Here is a 15704-nt window from a genome sequence, read left to right as displayed (position 1 = left end):
TTTTAAGTCAGCCTCTAAAACAAAGTTTCCAGGATAGTTTTGAGCCCTACTACGTCTCTGGCTAGGCCTAGAACTGGATTTAAAAGGAAGTAAAGGGCAATTAGTTATGAAGACCATGTGGTTACAAACTCCCTGAGTATGTCTCCAAAATTACATAAGCAAGGTAAAACCTGTGTTTCTCGTAAATGGCTCTTATCTTCTGAGAAGTCATAAAGTTCACCTCAGCATTACAATGCCAGCAATATTTACAATATCCTAATTTGCCACTGTTAATACAACATACCTCCTACCAATTGCTCTTTCACCTTGTACTGTTTCATTGATGGTATGTTAGAATCTGGCAAGAATATCTAAAAAGCCTTAGTCTAACACTTGAGGATCCTACAAATATTAGAAAAGCTATCATTTAAAACGTCACACTCTAATTTTCCTTCCCCTCTCTTCAAATCTTCCAAAAGGAATATTCAAAGTCTACCATAATAACCCTTAATGCTTCAAATGTATTTCAGAATGTCTAGAAAAATTGTCTTGGCTAATCTCAACGTTTGGTTCTAAAAACAACCTTTTTGCAGATAATCAAAAATAAATGTTACTGCAAAACAATTACATGCATATCACAGACCTGTCACGGAAAAGGAAAATGTGTCAATTTTCAGAAAAGCCATTTTAAGAGGCTTCAATCACTAGAAGTTTTATATTAAGCAAAGGTAAAACACGGTAGCTGATTAGCACAATCAATCAATCTTTAGTCAGCTTAGATTCAGTAGCACCTGCTAGGGTTAAGCCGGTCAGAAATCTACCCCCACTAAACTATTTAAAAGGATACATCAAGTCTAAATTTTAGTTATTAAAGGGTCCTAACGCAGACACTCCCTCTCCCTCCACATTTAGATCTAAACTCTATTTCAACCTCTCCCTGCAGGGTTTTCAAAGTTACTCATTTAAGAAGGCACATCAGCAGAGACTTCAGTCAACTCCCCTTGCTCTGAGAAAACACTGCGTATTTTCAATTAGCATTGTCAGAAAGTGAAGTACCCTCTGGTCTTTTCACTGAAAATCAATTATAAAAAAAAAACCCAAAACAGTTTAGGTGGTCTAATTTAGCTGTGCCATATGTATAGCACAAGGTGTTCAACAGCTTTGATGCAAAACTGGCAATGATTTTAGCCAGCTGTCCAGGGCCCTGGTGGTATACAAGGAGGATGAATATCTCATTCACTAAACTTTCCGTAATTTGTATTTTCCACCATTTTACCCTTGTATCATTAAGAACTTTTCCCCTGTCCTTCCCAACTGAGCAAGTTAAAATCCCTGCCACATCCCTTTTACATAAACCCCAATACTCTGCTAATTGCTACTCCACTAAAATAAATGCTTCCTTATATGGTTATATTTTATATCAGCTGGCATGTTTTAATCTTGACATTGTCTGAATACGCTCGTCTTCTGGTTGAGGTGTGCAGGCCCTGAGATGCCCCAGCGCTACACTATCCTCACGGAACTGTGCTCTTCTACTTGTTTTTCCAAATCCATTTTGCTTTAAAACAGAAAAACTTGGGAGTTAGAAAATTCTAACTTTAGCCATAATGCACAAGTGCACTTACTATTTCAACGTAGGACATATACACATAAAACTGAAATAAGTTTAATCAACCCATGTTTGCATTATAAGATACAGGCACTCTGATCCTAATTTTATAGTCTATTGCACTTCATTAAAAAATAATACAGGTCAGTCCATGAAATGGACTTTGGAGCCTACTAATGGGTCACAACCATGCCTGGAGGAAAAAAAAATAATCAATGGTATAAATGCTTTTGAATCCACATAACCTGATTTTTAGTCAATTCTTTCAGTAAATAACTGAAGAGGTTCACATAAGTTATTTCTCCTTGGAGCTTCAGTCCCTTAACACTGAAATAGGTCAGAGAAAGGTCCAGTATGCACTTAATGACTTACTGTTCCCATGGGCACTTCATACCAGTCTGATTCCCTCTCCTGGTCCTAAGAAGGACCCTGGTCCTTTTTAGCCTGGTAACACTGGGACAGAGCCCTTTAAAACATTCTTCTGTACAGACCAGCAAATCATTCATGCGTGAACTGGGACTTTAGTCCTTTTGAGCTTTTAATTTGCTGCTGCTGATCAGTTTCTCTGCTATACTTTCTAGTCTGTGGTCTCCTGGAGAGCTGAGGCTGTCAAGTTCATAATATGATGGCATCAACAGCAGAGCAGGATGTAAAGTTTACTATAGAATTGTAATAACTGGACTTAAGATTCTGAAACCACCAACTCAATTTTCACACATTTAATTCTAGCAGAACTGTGCTAAAATAACCAGACTATACTGAGGCAAAGTTAAACACTTTAAAATTCAACTAAGATAAGAATTTGAAGAAATGAGACAATTGTTTTGTTTCAAAGCTTTTCTTCAAAACAAAAAGCAGAACACATCGTTCTTACATCCAATTTTTTTTAATCAGAAGATGCTTTTAGGTTAAATAACTTGTTTGGGAAAAAAGGCCTATGAGATCTGACTGATTAATAAACTATCACCAAGCAAATGTTATTCTGTTATTCACTGTTTTCTCTTGAGCCAAATTTTGCCTAGGTTGTAACAGAAGATGAACAGTTATATTCTAAGATTTTATTTGAAGTAGCCTTGCATAAAAGAACTTCTAAAATGTTCAATGATTAACTTACATTTGCGCACTTTCTTTCCTGAACTTTCTCTATGACATTTAAGCAGGAAGTACTATTCTAAATAATCAATTTGTTTAACCCATTAGGATAAAGTCATGATAAAAATGCATGAAAAATTGTAGGTAATAAAAGTTAACAGTAACTTATTCCTTAACAGTGTTACTTTAATAACGAATCTAAAAAGAAAAGATACAAATGAACTTACAAAACAGGAAGAGACTTATAGACTTAGAAAACCAACTTATGATTGCGGGGACAAAGGGATAGTTAGGGAGTTTGGGAAGGTCACGTACACACTGCTACATTCAAAATGGATAACCAACAAGAGCCTGTTGTGTAAGACATAGAACTCTACTCAATGTTATGTGTCAGCCTGGATAGGAAGTGGGTTTGGGGGAGAAAGGATCCCTGTATATGTATGGCAGAGCCCCTTCACTCTATACCTGAAACTACCACAAAATGTTAATTGGCTATAATCCAATACAAAATAAAAAGTTTAAAGTTTGCAGGGAAAAAATGATCCAACTGTTTGCACAGGGGGACAGACTGGCAAGATACATATAATGAAAGCTAAGTGTAAAAGTACTGATGTGTACATTTGCATGTTAATTTGTATAATTATCTTGAAGGTTAACAAGGTTACCTCAGTCACAGTAGTAAATTAAGGACAAAAGGGAAGACCTTTGTGACTTTATATTCACTTCTGTGTTTTGTCTTTTACCATGAATATGTAAAATTTTAAAATTTTTTAAAAAATAATCAAGTACATATTTTGTCAGCTTTAATTGTTTCTTAATAAATAGGGGTGGGAAGTGAAGCTGCTCTCCTGCAAACACATCATGGAAGCCAAATGACGTCACCAGGGTGGGAGATGAGGTTTATGGGGATGAAGGAACATCAGAGAACTCTTCAAGCATCAACAAGTGGGCTTAGTTTTGAAAAGTAAATCCCGTTGACTGCTTGTTCAGCAATAAACCAAGTACTGCAATACAAAAATCTCAATGTATAAAAATGCTATGATTTTCTATAAATCAGGGGACTTAAAAAAAAATTTAAGTCCATCCCACTAAGATTAACAACCCCTCCCTGTTTTTCCATTTGGGATTCTAACCCTGGTTTGTTCTGAAGAAGATACTCTAAACGGTGTCCCATTGGTCTGTAGAAACATCCGTAAAGTGTCAAGGCATTGATTTATTCATTCACCTATATACTTGATGAGTGAAATTAGTAAATCCTGCTACAACTCAAACCTGGTTAGATTTGCTTCAAATCATCTCAAGTGCTGATTGGCTAATCTCATTACGTAGGTGATTTTTTAAGTTACTTTAATGCTGTTTTGACAAAAATTTAACTACAAAAGGAAACCCTAGGTATCAAAATACTAGCAACAGTTGGAGGATAACAAAATATAGTTGAAATCCATTTAATAAAAGAAAATATTACAATTATATTCACAACATATGTGCTAGTAAATCTAATACACTTGTAAAATAGTAAGTATATCATAATAAGTTTTAAAATGCTAATAGTTTTAAAGCACAGGATCGATCCCCATCCAAAATACAGTAAGTTTCCTTCTATTATTTAAGCACACATCTCCAGAAAAGGCCAAGTGGGGACTAAATCAATCTAAAATAATTTGAAAGTGGCGAAAGGGCTTACAGTTACTAGGAACTACCTTAAGAACCACCATGAGGGCATTTTCTGGTGCCATATTCAGGCTGAATTTGAAGTTACAATACAGCCTGGACTTTACAAAAATGAAATGGTTAAAGTTCCAGAAAGCAGTGAGTGGCTTCAATATTTACAACCTGTGCCTCCTGCCCAGCTGCCTGAACATAATCAGAAGGAGAATGACTACCCCTATTTATAGAAAGAGCTCCAAGTATTTTGACTCTCAGAATCAAGTCAATTAGTGAACCTTACAGTCACAGTTCTCACCGTAAGAGTGCGAAAAAAAGGAACCAAAAAGGTTCTCCATCTCTCATTCCCTCCTGAGCAATCAGAACAGAAACACAAAGAAAGTGAGGAAAACCCAGCCTGAAGACAGGAAGAGGACCTGAGATTATAGAGAAAAGGACTACAACTATTCTTCAGGCCACTGCTAAGTAGACGTGAATGCTGTTCATTCACCAGGCCTGAACCTAAGTCCCACCTGATCTGAAGGATCTACTCATCTGACCACATCACACTGCCTCTAGTGACCAAGGACAATGTGAACCAACCTAAAGGCATGAAGTGACTACTCCATGAGCAAGCACCATTACAAATAAAGAAATCAGAACTACAACCACTACCGCCCCCAGGCACCCACTGATCTGTGAAAATAGAGCTAACAGATTTCAAGCGAATAAGGGCTGCCAGCCTCAAGTTTTCAGATAACTTGTAGTTCCTAAAAAATAAATAAATAAAAGCAGCTTCTCTAAGCTCACTTTTCTTCAATCACGAATTTATTTTTTTAAGCAAGTTCCTCGGGTCCTAGGTAACAGAGTGCCTTCAAGCTGCTCACACCATTCCCCGAAAAGCTTTTTTTTTTCTTATCACCCTTACTGATAGGAAAGCCAGTGAGTTCAGCACACTGCGAAAAGCAAGTCAGTCTCTGAAGTGAGAAGCTATCAAAGATGCAGCGAATGAAGACAATCAACAGACAGAACGAACCTCTTCAAGAGAGAGCCATCACTAGGTGGCTCAGGGTACCAAGGAGGTAGGGACAGCACGCCAATGCTGCCCCCAGTCTTGGTTTGGGAGGACAGAACAGTAACAGCGCAGATAGAGGCCAACCCCTACCCATCCCCCAAAAGACTGAAGAAAAAAAAAAGCAGGACCGAGTGACAAAAAGACAGCGTGGATTTTGCAGTTAACGCTAACGAGGAGCTTTGGTACCCAATCATCAGCAAAGACAAAACAAGATGAAAAGGACCAGCTAGCTCATCCCCAGACAACGGGTCAGCCTGTTGATGATCAGCCTGAACTATGAGAAAATAGGTTTCCACCCTGGTTCAACAGCCTCTGCTTATCGCCCAGCTCAGCATCTGCCTGGTCACCCCGTCTACGGACGATGGCTGTGGTCCCCCCACTCTCCCGCCCAGCCCTCGCCCTCCCCGGGGGTCGCAGCGGAGCTCGGCAATACCAGGTGTAGTCGTCCTCGTCCCGCCAGGCGGCCAAGCTCTCCAGATCCAGCGGCTCCACCTCGTCCAGCAGCGTGGGGGGCGGCGAGGAGGGCGCGGCGGCGGCCCCCGGCGGTGTCCCCGCGCCCCCGGGCTCCGGGCCGCCGCCGCAGCCGCCCGCGCCGAAGAAGCCCGCCGCAGGCTTGAAGTAGACGAAGGGAGCCTCGGGGGGCTGCGCCAGGCTGCAGAGCAGGGAGGGCGCCGGGCTGGGCAGGCAGTAGGTCCCCGGGAAAGCGGGGCTGGAGCCGCCGCTGCCGCCGCCTCCCCCCGCAGCCAAGGCCAGCCCCAACCCCAGGCCCCCCGAGGCGGCGGCGGCGGCCGGAGGGCTCCGCGGGGCCAAGGGGCTACAGGCCCCGGCGGGCGGCGGCGCGGCGGGCGGCGGCGGCGGCGACAGGAGCAGCAGGTGCGGGGCGGCGGACGCGGTGGCCGTCTGGCTACGCAGCTGCTCGTTTTGCTTCTCCAGCATGCGCACCAGCTCCTTCAGCTTCTTCACCTCCAGCTCGGTGTTCACCACCTGCCCGGAGCCCGCTCCGGAGCCGCCCCCCGCCGAAGCGCATTTCACCTGCTCCGCCATCATCGTGGGCCCAGAGGGCGCCTCGGACACCCGGGGAGGGGGTGGGGGCGTGCCGAAGCACCGGCTCCTCGCGCCGCAGGGAGAAGCTACGGCTCCTTCCCTACCGCCCCGGCCCGGACTGACGACCACGCTAGGCGGAGGCCGAGCGGGCGATTCGCATCAGCACCCGGGCCCAGCCTCCCGCCGAAGCAGCCGCCGCCGAGCCGCTCTGCACATGCTCAGAGCGTCCCTCCAGTCCCCTGGGCGCAGTGAAGGCTCCGGGTTTTAGCCGCGGCCCCCGGGCGGGGCGGGGCGCGGGCGCCTGGTGGGCGGGGCCGGGGTGTAGGACAGGACTTCGAGGTGGGGGCCCGAGGCGCTCGCGAGGGGCGGGGCGCGGGCCGGGGTCCTTGGGCCACCGCCCCCGCCCACGCTACCCAATCCCAGGTGCCTGATTGGACGCGGCCAGCACTTTCCCGCCACCGGCACTTCCTCTAGCCGCGGCCGGCGAGCGAAGTGCGCCGACTTGAGAACCAGGGGCGGTGTTCCAAAAAAGCAGGCGCTGCAGGTGCCTGCCTTGGCGGGGTACGGAGAATGCCCGCAGGTTTGGTCTTTTGCCAGAGCGCTTGTGCTGAACGACAGCATCTACTAGCCACTAGCTGGTTAAACCAATCGAAATCCAAAAGGCCAGGGAACGTTGAGTACCAAAAAGTAAAAACGTGGAGCGGAAAGGCTTTGAGATGATGCTGTTAAGCCCCTAATTGGTAATGCAAAAACAGAGTGGTGAGAGAGCGAAGAGTCCAGGAGAAAGAAAATCGCCCTCTCACGAAGAGGGGGAAAGTGACCAGTTGGTAAAGAGCCAAGTGTCCAGCTTATTCTAAAGTCGTCCGATTTGAACTGTTCTACTACCACCAATGTTTAACACGAAAAAGAGCATTTTTATACCATGTATATAATCATACATTCATTAAACAAAAGATCTTTGAGCTCTTAACTCTGCGCCAGATACCGATCTAAGAGTTGGCCAAGCATTCAAGTGAACATAACAGACAAAAAAATCATTGTGGGAGAAACATTAGTAAAATTGAATGATGTTCCATCTGTTAAATAATTTACAAGCTCTTGGGTCTTGCTGGGGTGGGGGTGGGGAAGAAAAGCAGAAAACCTAGGAACTCTGACCCGGGTACCCCTGTCTCTCCTGCGAACTGCCTTTTCTTCCATCTTCCGGAAATTATTGATAGATCTGCTTTTAAACGGGGTTGGGGAAGGGTTCTTAAGCAGAAGAACTGAGTCAAGTTTCATTCCATTAATATTGACGTAGTAATTGGGGGTGTTTAACACGGAGAAAAGTCTGAGGGCTTTATTATAAGACACTTCCGCACAACTGGCTCTCATCCTCAGATGATACACTATCTAGTGAAGCTCTGGGACTTTTCCATACCAGTCTGCGTGACCATGTACCACATCCCTCTGGAACTGCTCCCACATTGTATCTGTTGGTTTTATGACAGATACAGCTCTGTGCCTTCCTGCTCAGAAACACTTGTGTCTTGTCAGTTGCCCATTTCTATCTCCAACTTCTGTGTGTAGGGAGGGTGATCTCCATTTCACTTGTTTGGTGAGATCTTCCGTAAATCAGATAAATATGTGTAATTGGTTCCCTGAGTCTTCCTACCAAGCGTCCCAGCTTGCTAGACCACCGGAACCACCTGTATCACCCATCACCTTTCCAAGTTTCCGTCTAGCTTCTAGATATTCTGGTTATTACTAAAACCTGGAGAAGTGGAGTAATTCTACTGAAAGTCCTAAAGTAAAGAATCTATGGAAGGATTTTCCGCATGCTCAGTGGCAGATGCAGAGAGCAGTATCCTTGCAACACAAAGGGAGACAACAGATACAATGAGAACAAAGAGCTGCTGGGTTCCACATTAGCAAAAGAAATTGGGAATAGGCGCAGAAGAGCGAAGACAGAATTAAGACATAAAGAAAAGGAGTCATTTTTCTGCAAAATTTATATACTCTGGAGAAGGAGAGGAAAAAATCCTGCTCCTCCCCCATATACTCAGTAAGGTGTATAGAATATATCCAAGCAATCAGTAGTCAATCCTGAGAACTGTTTTCTAAGTAGCAATTAGTATTTTAAAAAATCTTTGTTGTCTCCAGAGAGCATTCCTTGAAATTTAGACCTCGCAAAGAGATGAAACGTTCCCATCCTAAATTTCTATTCTGCATTCTTCTTCCAAAAAGAAAAATTTGCCCTCTTCCTGTTTAAGTGTGAAGAAATTCAGGAATAGAGAAATTTTAAATTATCTCTTTCTTTTCTATGAAAGCACCTCTTTTTTTCCCCTTCTGGGAATTACATATGTACACACCCAGAAACACTCAAAATGCACACTGATTTTAAGTTGCTTATCTCCAGGATGCCTGTCTCTTTAACACGTAATTAAAGAGGTTGATGGTGTCAAGGTTTCAATTAAGCAGTCTTGATTTTTTTTTATTTTGATGCAAATTTGTAAGCTCTGTGTGTTGAAAGAAATTGCATGCCTAGCTTCTCAATTTTAAAATATTTTTGTTTTAAATGAAATACATGGGGTGATTGCAGAGATTTACAAACAAGATATGGAAAATAAAGGCACATATCTCATTAAAAACTTTATACTTTAAGTATACATTTGAAACACCATAAATTGATGAGAATTATCCATCTATCACACATTCAAAATCAGATAAAGAAACAGGTATTTCACCAGCGCTCCCCATTCCTTACACTCCAGAATTGTGGTCACTGGGTCACTCTAGTGAAATTCAAGAGAGAAAATAACTTATTTTGATTTGTATTTTTCACTATACCTGGAATAGTATCTATGGACACCAAATTGATTCATCCACAAAATTGCAAAGACAGCATAGTTTCTTCCTGAGTCTGTAAATCTGATTCTCCAAGTAAATCTAGGAACAGTCCATTATCCTAGTTTCACAGATAGGCTAACGAAGTTAGATTACTTGCCCAATTCAGTCTTGAAAATTCTTGGCACAGTTTCTAGTGGCCCAACCACCGTTCTCTTTGTGCCTTTGTCTTAGAGTGAAATTCTACTAAGAGTAAGCCCCTTATGTTTTAAATGTAGATTTTCCATCAGTGCAATGGATATACCCTAATATGACCACTACATTCATTCAAGTTGATAAATCCAAATACTATAAGGAGAGAAAATCACCTGATACGTTACCAAGGGTTGTGTACTCAATCATGTCCAATTCTTTGTGACCGCCTGGACTGTAGCCTGCCAGGTTTCTCTGTCCATGAAATTTTCCAGGCTAGAATACTGGAGTGGGTTCCCATGCCCTCCTCCAGGGGATCTTCCCAACCCAGGGATCAAACCCGTGTCTCTTGCCTCTCCTGCGTTAGCAGGTGGATTCTTTTACTACTGTGCCACCTGAGAAAATCACCTGAAGATTAAAGATCTCCAGCTCCATTTTCAAGTTCATTTAGAAAGACTACAGTCTTTGATTTCTTTTTCCCCTCTTAGTTGAGATTCCTGTTTATCCATGCAAAATAGTCCTGAATAATGTGGGTCCTCACTACCCTTGTCCAGTGTCCAGCAAATCCAGCACTTAGCAAAAACACATTGAAGTGTCTTTTTAAAGAATAGATGAATAAATAAATAAATACCCAAGTTCTAGCTGAAATTTAGACAAGACCCTAATTGGTTACTTCTATAAGCCTCATTTGTCATATGGTAACAGCATGGGAGGATTAGAAGGCTTTTTGCAGATTCCATGATAATTATTTCACGTCTGACCTAATTAAAAGCTAGAAAAATGCTTGCTGCATTAATGTGTGGATTTTAGAGTAAGGGAATAACACAGAGAGAAAACAAAAATATATGAAGCTAGAATTTATGTAAATCAATCTCTGTATGGGTTGCTCCATTCAGACCCCACCCAACCCTACCACTAGAATTCACGCCAACAACCCTGTAATTATACCCTGTAAAGTTACATATAATGGTAGTTACTATAACCATAATAGTAATAATAATAATTCTGTTGACTTGGCAAGGTATCCTTGTCAAGCCCTTTTTAATAAACACTTATCATGTATCTATTATGTTCAAGTCACGATGCTAGATAACCTTTTAAAAGTAAGACAGTGTCTCCACCACCAAGACCTTATCGAGTTGGTGAAAGAAGCATATAAACAATTGATTAAGACTTAGTGTGTTATGTGTCATGATAAAAATACAAGTCGAAAGCTTAGGGAGTGCCCAAGAAGGAACAATTAATTTTGGCTAAAATTTTGGGAAGACTTCATGTAGAAAGTATATGTTATTTCATTTGATTCCCTTATCAAGCAAGCGAGGCATTGGGCAAGTATTGTGATATTCATTTATCAGACAGAATCTAGGATATTTCAAAGCAGCAACAGAAGTAGGATACAGCACAGAGCTCTAACTCCTGATCAGTATCATTTCCTCTGTGGTCAATTTGTTTTGTTTTTATGAATCACTCACACATCTACCATGCCCACTAAAATGAAACTTTAAATATTTACCTTAATAGTAGCTAGGGGTCTTACTAAATGCCACAGGTTCTAAGCCCTTTACTTGCATTAACTCATTTAATCATCAAACGCCCTTTGAAGTACTTTCTGTAATTAGTCTTGTTTTATAAATGAGGAAACTGAGGCACAGGAAGTCAAACAAATTACCCAAAGTTGTGTGCTCAGTCGCTCAGTCAACCCCATGAACTGTAGCCCACCAGGCTTCTCTGTCCATGGGATTTTTCAGGCAAGAATATTGTAGTGGGTTGCCATTTCTTCCTCCAGGGCATCTTCCTGATCCAGGGATATAACCCTTGTCTCCTGTGTCTCCTGCATCAGTAGGCAGATTGTTTACCACTAAGGCACCTGGGAAGCCCCTACCCAAAGTTACCCAGCTACAAAGTGGCAGAGCCAAGAATTGAAAGCTAGGCAGTCCTAGCTTGTTAATTGCAGTATGTCTTTTCTGGTCTTAAATTGAACCCAGCAGAATACCATACTCTGTTCTTAATGGTTTATCAATAAAAACTATTGACTTATGCAAAATCAATAGCCAAGAATGCCTTGAACAAAGTCTGATTCATTAACAAGCAAATATTACTGGAACTTAAAAAGTCACCAAGCACAGATGAGAAAACAGTAGGTTTCCAAAATCAACAAAGTTGCCAGTGCTGGTACAACACTTCTGACAGTACAAAGGCTATTCATTCAATGCTTATTTCTGCACAGATGACAAAACAGCATGAACTATCACTGCTTTGTATTGTATTTCTAGGCATTTGGATTCTTCACATGTCAAAACCGCTCTGAAGAATACTCAGAAGAAACCAAGTTACAGCCTTTGTTGGGTTTGAACAGATCCCATCATGATTTTGGATATATTTAAAAATTCAAAAATGTAAACGTCATTTTTTGACATTCATAAACATTTCAAAATCTGAAACTTTCAAAACTAAGACACTTTTGAACAAGTTGTTCTTTTTGAAAGAAAACATATAAGGTTATTTAAACCTTGAAAAATAGGCATCTTTTCATTTTTCCTTCATTTTTTTAACTTTATGAGAGAAAAATGAATCTGGTATAACTTGAGTCTTGGTTGCAAAAATTGGTACTCTATGTTACCATTGCACTGGATGTCTAGAGCTTTTGAAAGTGTTTGAATTTTGAACAATCTAATTTCTTGTTTTCCTCAAATGTATTTCTCATCATAAAAGTCAATGTGGTAGTTTTCTTTCTTTAATTCAAAAGAGCTCTTTTTTTCTTTGATAATTTCCAAAGCTTTTATTAAAAAAAACTTCTTTGCAAAAATTTGTGATCGCACTGGAGTGTTACAAATCAAAGTCAGAAATCATTTGAAAGTCTGACACAGCGGAGCAAGAAGTCCTTCTATGATAGTGGATCCTTTAGTTCTCTTTCAAGTTACTGGCATAGCTGCAAGGACATTATGGGAATCTAAGCAAAAGGCAATACAGAAAACAGTGCAGTGTTCTCTTGGCACAGCATCACATTCTAGAAATTATCAGTATAAGCCAGCCTCAAAGAAGTCACTGCAAGTTTACTCAAAATAAACCTACAGTGAGTGCCTAACAATGGTCAGTGCACATAATGAATTTTCAGAAAATGCAATAATTGAGACCCAAAACCAGGTTATCTGTGTTTCACTATTTCACTCATCCTAAATCCTTCATGGAGGCAACAGTTATAATCATGTCACTGAAGGACTTTGTCATCAAGATTACAAATATGTTCTTACTTCTCATCTTCAGGAATATTTTTTGTTTGTTTAGTTTCAGAAAGGAAGTGTCAATTAACAGAAAATACTTTATTATGAACCAGTTTTGGAGTGGGGGGTCCACAGCACGTGGCACGTGGGATCTTAGTTCCTGACCCAGGGATTGAACTTGTGCCCCCTGCATTAGAAGGGTGGATTCTTAACCACTGGACTGCCCCAAAAGCCCCAGAAAATTCTTTATTAAAAGATATGATCCCTTTCATCAAAACAGAATGCAAAATATCTCAGAGATATTTACTCTGAGAACTAAAGAATAGCAAATAGGATGGGGGAGGGTCAGGGGTTAACTACTAGACAGATTTCCAGCTTTGTAGCCAGTTTAAAGCCTCTGTTTTCAGACTGTAGGCTTTATTTAATGGTAATTGTAACCACTTTCTATTAGTCTATGAAAACAGTGTCTGAACGTTCTCATGTGCTACTGAAAACCTAGAAACAGAAAACAACAGACAATAAAATTTTAAAAGATCAGGCTCAGTAGGTGATGAGACCAACAGATTGCAAACACAGCTTCAAAGAAGAGAGATCTAAATTAATTTCATTCATTGAAGACAGATATCTTCCACAGAGTCTAATGTGGAAACCCAACTTGAAAGTGAGATGGTAGCAATCTGTCTCTAGGATGCCGTGGCCTTGCACATGTGGACACACAGGGAGAGAGCTAGAGTGCGACTCAGAAGACTGTCGCCTTTGCTCAGGTATCTATCATTGCTAAGGGCTTCCCAGGTGGCGCTAGTGGTAAACTATGGATACCTAGTTTACCAAGGTAAAGGTAAACTTGCCTGCCAATGCAGGAGATGTAAGAGATGCGAGTTCAATCCCGGGGCTGGGAAGATCCCCTGGAGAAGGCCATGACAATCCACTCCAGCATTCTTGCCTGGAGAATTTCATGGACAGAGGAGCCTGGCGGGCTGCAATCCATAGGGCTGCAAAGTCAGACAAGGCTGAAGCAATTTAGCATGCATCATTGCCGAGGTAAGAATAAAGTACCTGGACAACCCGCATGATAGCTCAGAAAGCTACTGCCTGAATGTGGCAAAAGTTCCTTCTATCCACATTTCATTGCCCAAAGCAAGTCACAGGGTTACATACACTTTTAAAGTAACAGGAGTATGTCATGGAACTGAAACTATGGACAAACCCCTATGTCTTTGTCTTTTGAAATAAAATGCCGACTCAGTAGTTAATGATTGGGAAATGCGAAGGTGTAGAAACAAAGACTAGCTGTTGGACGGGGGAACTAGTAACAATTTAGATTATAATTCTGCCACAGAGCAGAATCACTGAACTCGCAGTTCCCTGAAAGATATAGATAAAGGTCTGACACACATTCCTGAGTTGTTTTTATAGGAAGCAGACCCCCTCCAGATGAAAACTGCTGACCACAAGAACATAGACCCTAGACTAGGTGAAACCAGAAGGTTGATGACACTTCAGACTTCACCTTGATGCCAACCAATCCAAGAATTGGCCACAAGCTGATCACGCCCCACTCTTTGAACACTATAAAACTCCCCACTACCCTCTCCAGTGTTGGAGGGCACAGTCTTGAAGGCATTAGGCCACTGTGGCCCCCCTTTGCCTGGCAAAGCAATAAAAGCTACTCTTTCCTCCCTTACCCAAAACTCTGTCCCTGTGTTTCTAATCAGCACCAGTGACCAGAGTTTTGGCAACAGTATCCTGTGACCTAAAAGAGAACTGGACCTATTTACTATATAGCACTGTCCGAAGTGAAAAGTGGAAGTGTTAAGTCCGTCCCTCAGTCGACTCTTTGCAACCCCACAGACTGTAGCCCACCATGCTTCTCTGTCCATGGAATTCTTCAGGCAAGAATACTGGAATGGGTTGCCATTTCCTTCTCCAGGGGATCTTCCTGACCCAGGGATCATTGCAGGCAGATTCTTTACCATCTGAGCCACCAGGTATGCCCACGGCACTGCCCGCTACAATGTAATTTTAAGTAAATGTTTCCTGCTACTAAATAAATTGAAGGCTGAGATTTATCTTAAATATTTTGGCTGACCCCCTTAAATTTTGGAATCTCCTGCTTTTATGGTTATCTGGCTAGAAATTCATTGTGATTGTATCTTGAGTTCATTTGTAATTTAAAAATATAGTTTTAGTTTAAATGTATATCTAAACTTTCTTATTATTTTTTACTCAGTTCAGTTCAGTTCAGTCGCTCAGTCATGTCCGACTCTTTGCAACCCCATGGACTGCAGCATGCCAGGCCTCCCTGTCCATCACCAACTCCCAGAGTTTACTCAAACTCATATCCATTGAGTTGGTGATGCCATCCAACCATCTCATCCTCTGTTGTCCTCTTCTCCTCCTGCCCTCAATCTTTCCCAGCATCAGGGTTTTTTCCAATGAATTAGCTCTTCGCATCAAGTGGCCAAAGTCTTGGAGTTTCAGCTTCAACATCAGTCCTCCCAGTGAATATTCAAGACTGATTTCATTTAAGATGGACTGGTTGGATCTCCTTGCAGTCCAAGGGACTCTCAAGAGTCTTCTCCAACACCACAGTTCAAAAGCATCAATTTTTCGGCACCCAACTTTCTTTATATTCCAACTCTCACATCCATACATGACTACTGGAAAAACCATAGCCTTGACTAGACGGACCTTTGTTGGCAAAGTAATGTCTCTGCTTTTTAATATTTTGTCTAGGTTTGGTTATAACTTTCCTTCCAAGGAGTAAGCGTTAAAAATTTCATGGCTACAGATACCATCTGCAGTGATTTTGGAGCCCCCAAAAATAAAATCTATCATTATTTCCACTGTTTCCCCTTCTATTTGCCATGAAGTGATGGGATCTGATGCCATGATCTTAGTTTTCTGAATGTTGAGCTTTAAGCCAACTTTTGCACTCTCCTCTTTCACTTTCATCAAGAGGCTCTTTAGTTCTTCTTTGCTTTCTGCCATAAGTGTGGTGTCATCTGCATATCTGAGGTTATTG

At 41.7% G+C, this 15704-nt stretch overlaps 1 protein-coding gene across 1 annotated transcript in view; it reads right to left on the bottom strand.

Annotated features, from left to right (window-relative positions):
- Window positions 1-6601, bottom strand: part of SLAIN1 (SLAIN motif family member 1) — a 53196-nt gene extending 46595 nt beyond the window's left edge. The window contains 1 exon segment of the mRNA XM_027557755.1: window positions 5833-6601. Within this exon segment, the coding sequence (XP_027413556.1) occupies window positions 5833-6446 (614 nt within the window). The 5' untranslated portion in view covers window positions 6447-6601.
- Window positions 6602-15704: the final 9103 nt, after the last annotated feature.

This window comes from Bos indicus x Bos taurus, chromosome 12, assembly GCF_003369695.1.
Source record: "Bos indicus x Bos taurus breed Angus x Brahman F1 hybrid chromosome 12, Bos_hybrid_MaternalHap_v2.0, whole genome shotgun sequence".
In the NCBI taxonomy this organism is placed as follows: Eukaryota; Metazoa; Chordata; class Mammalia; order Artiodactyla; family Bovidae; genus Bos; species Bos indicus x Bos taurus.
The sequence above is the reverse complement of the archived record's forward strand: the minus strand, read 5'-3'. Positions and strand labels throughout refer to the sequence as shown.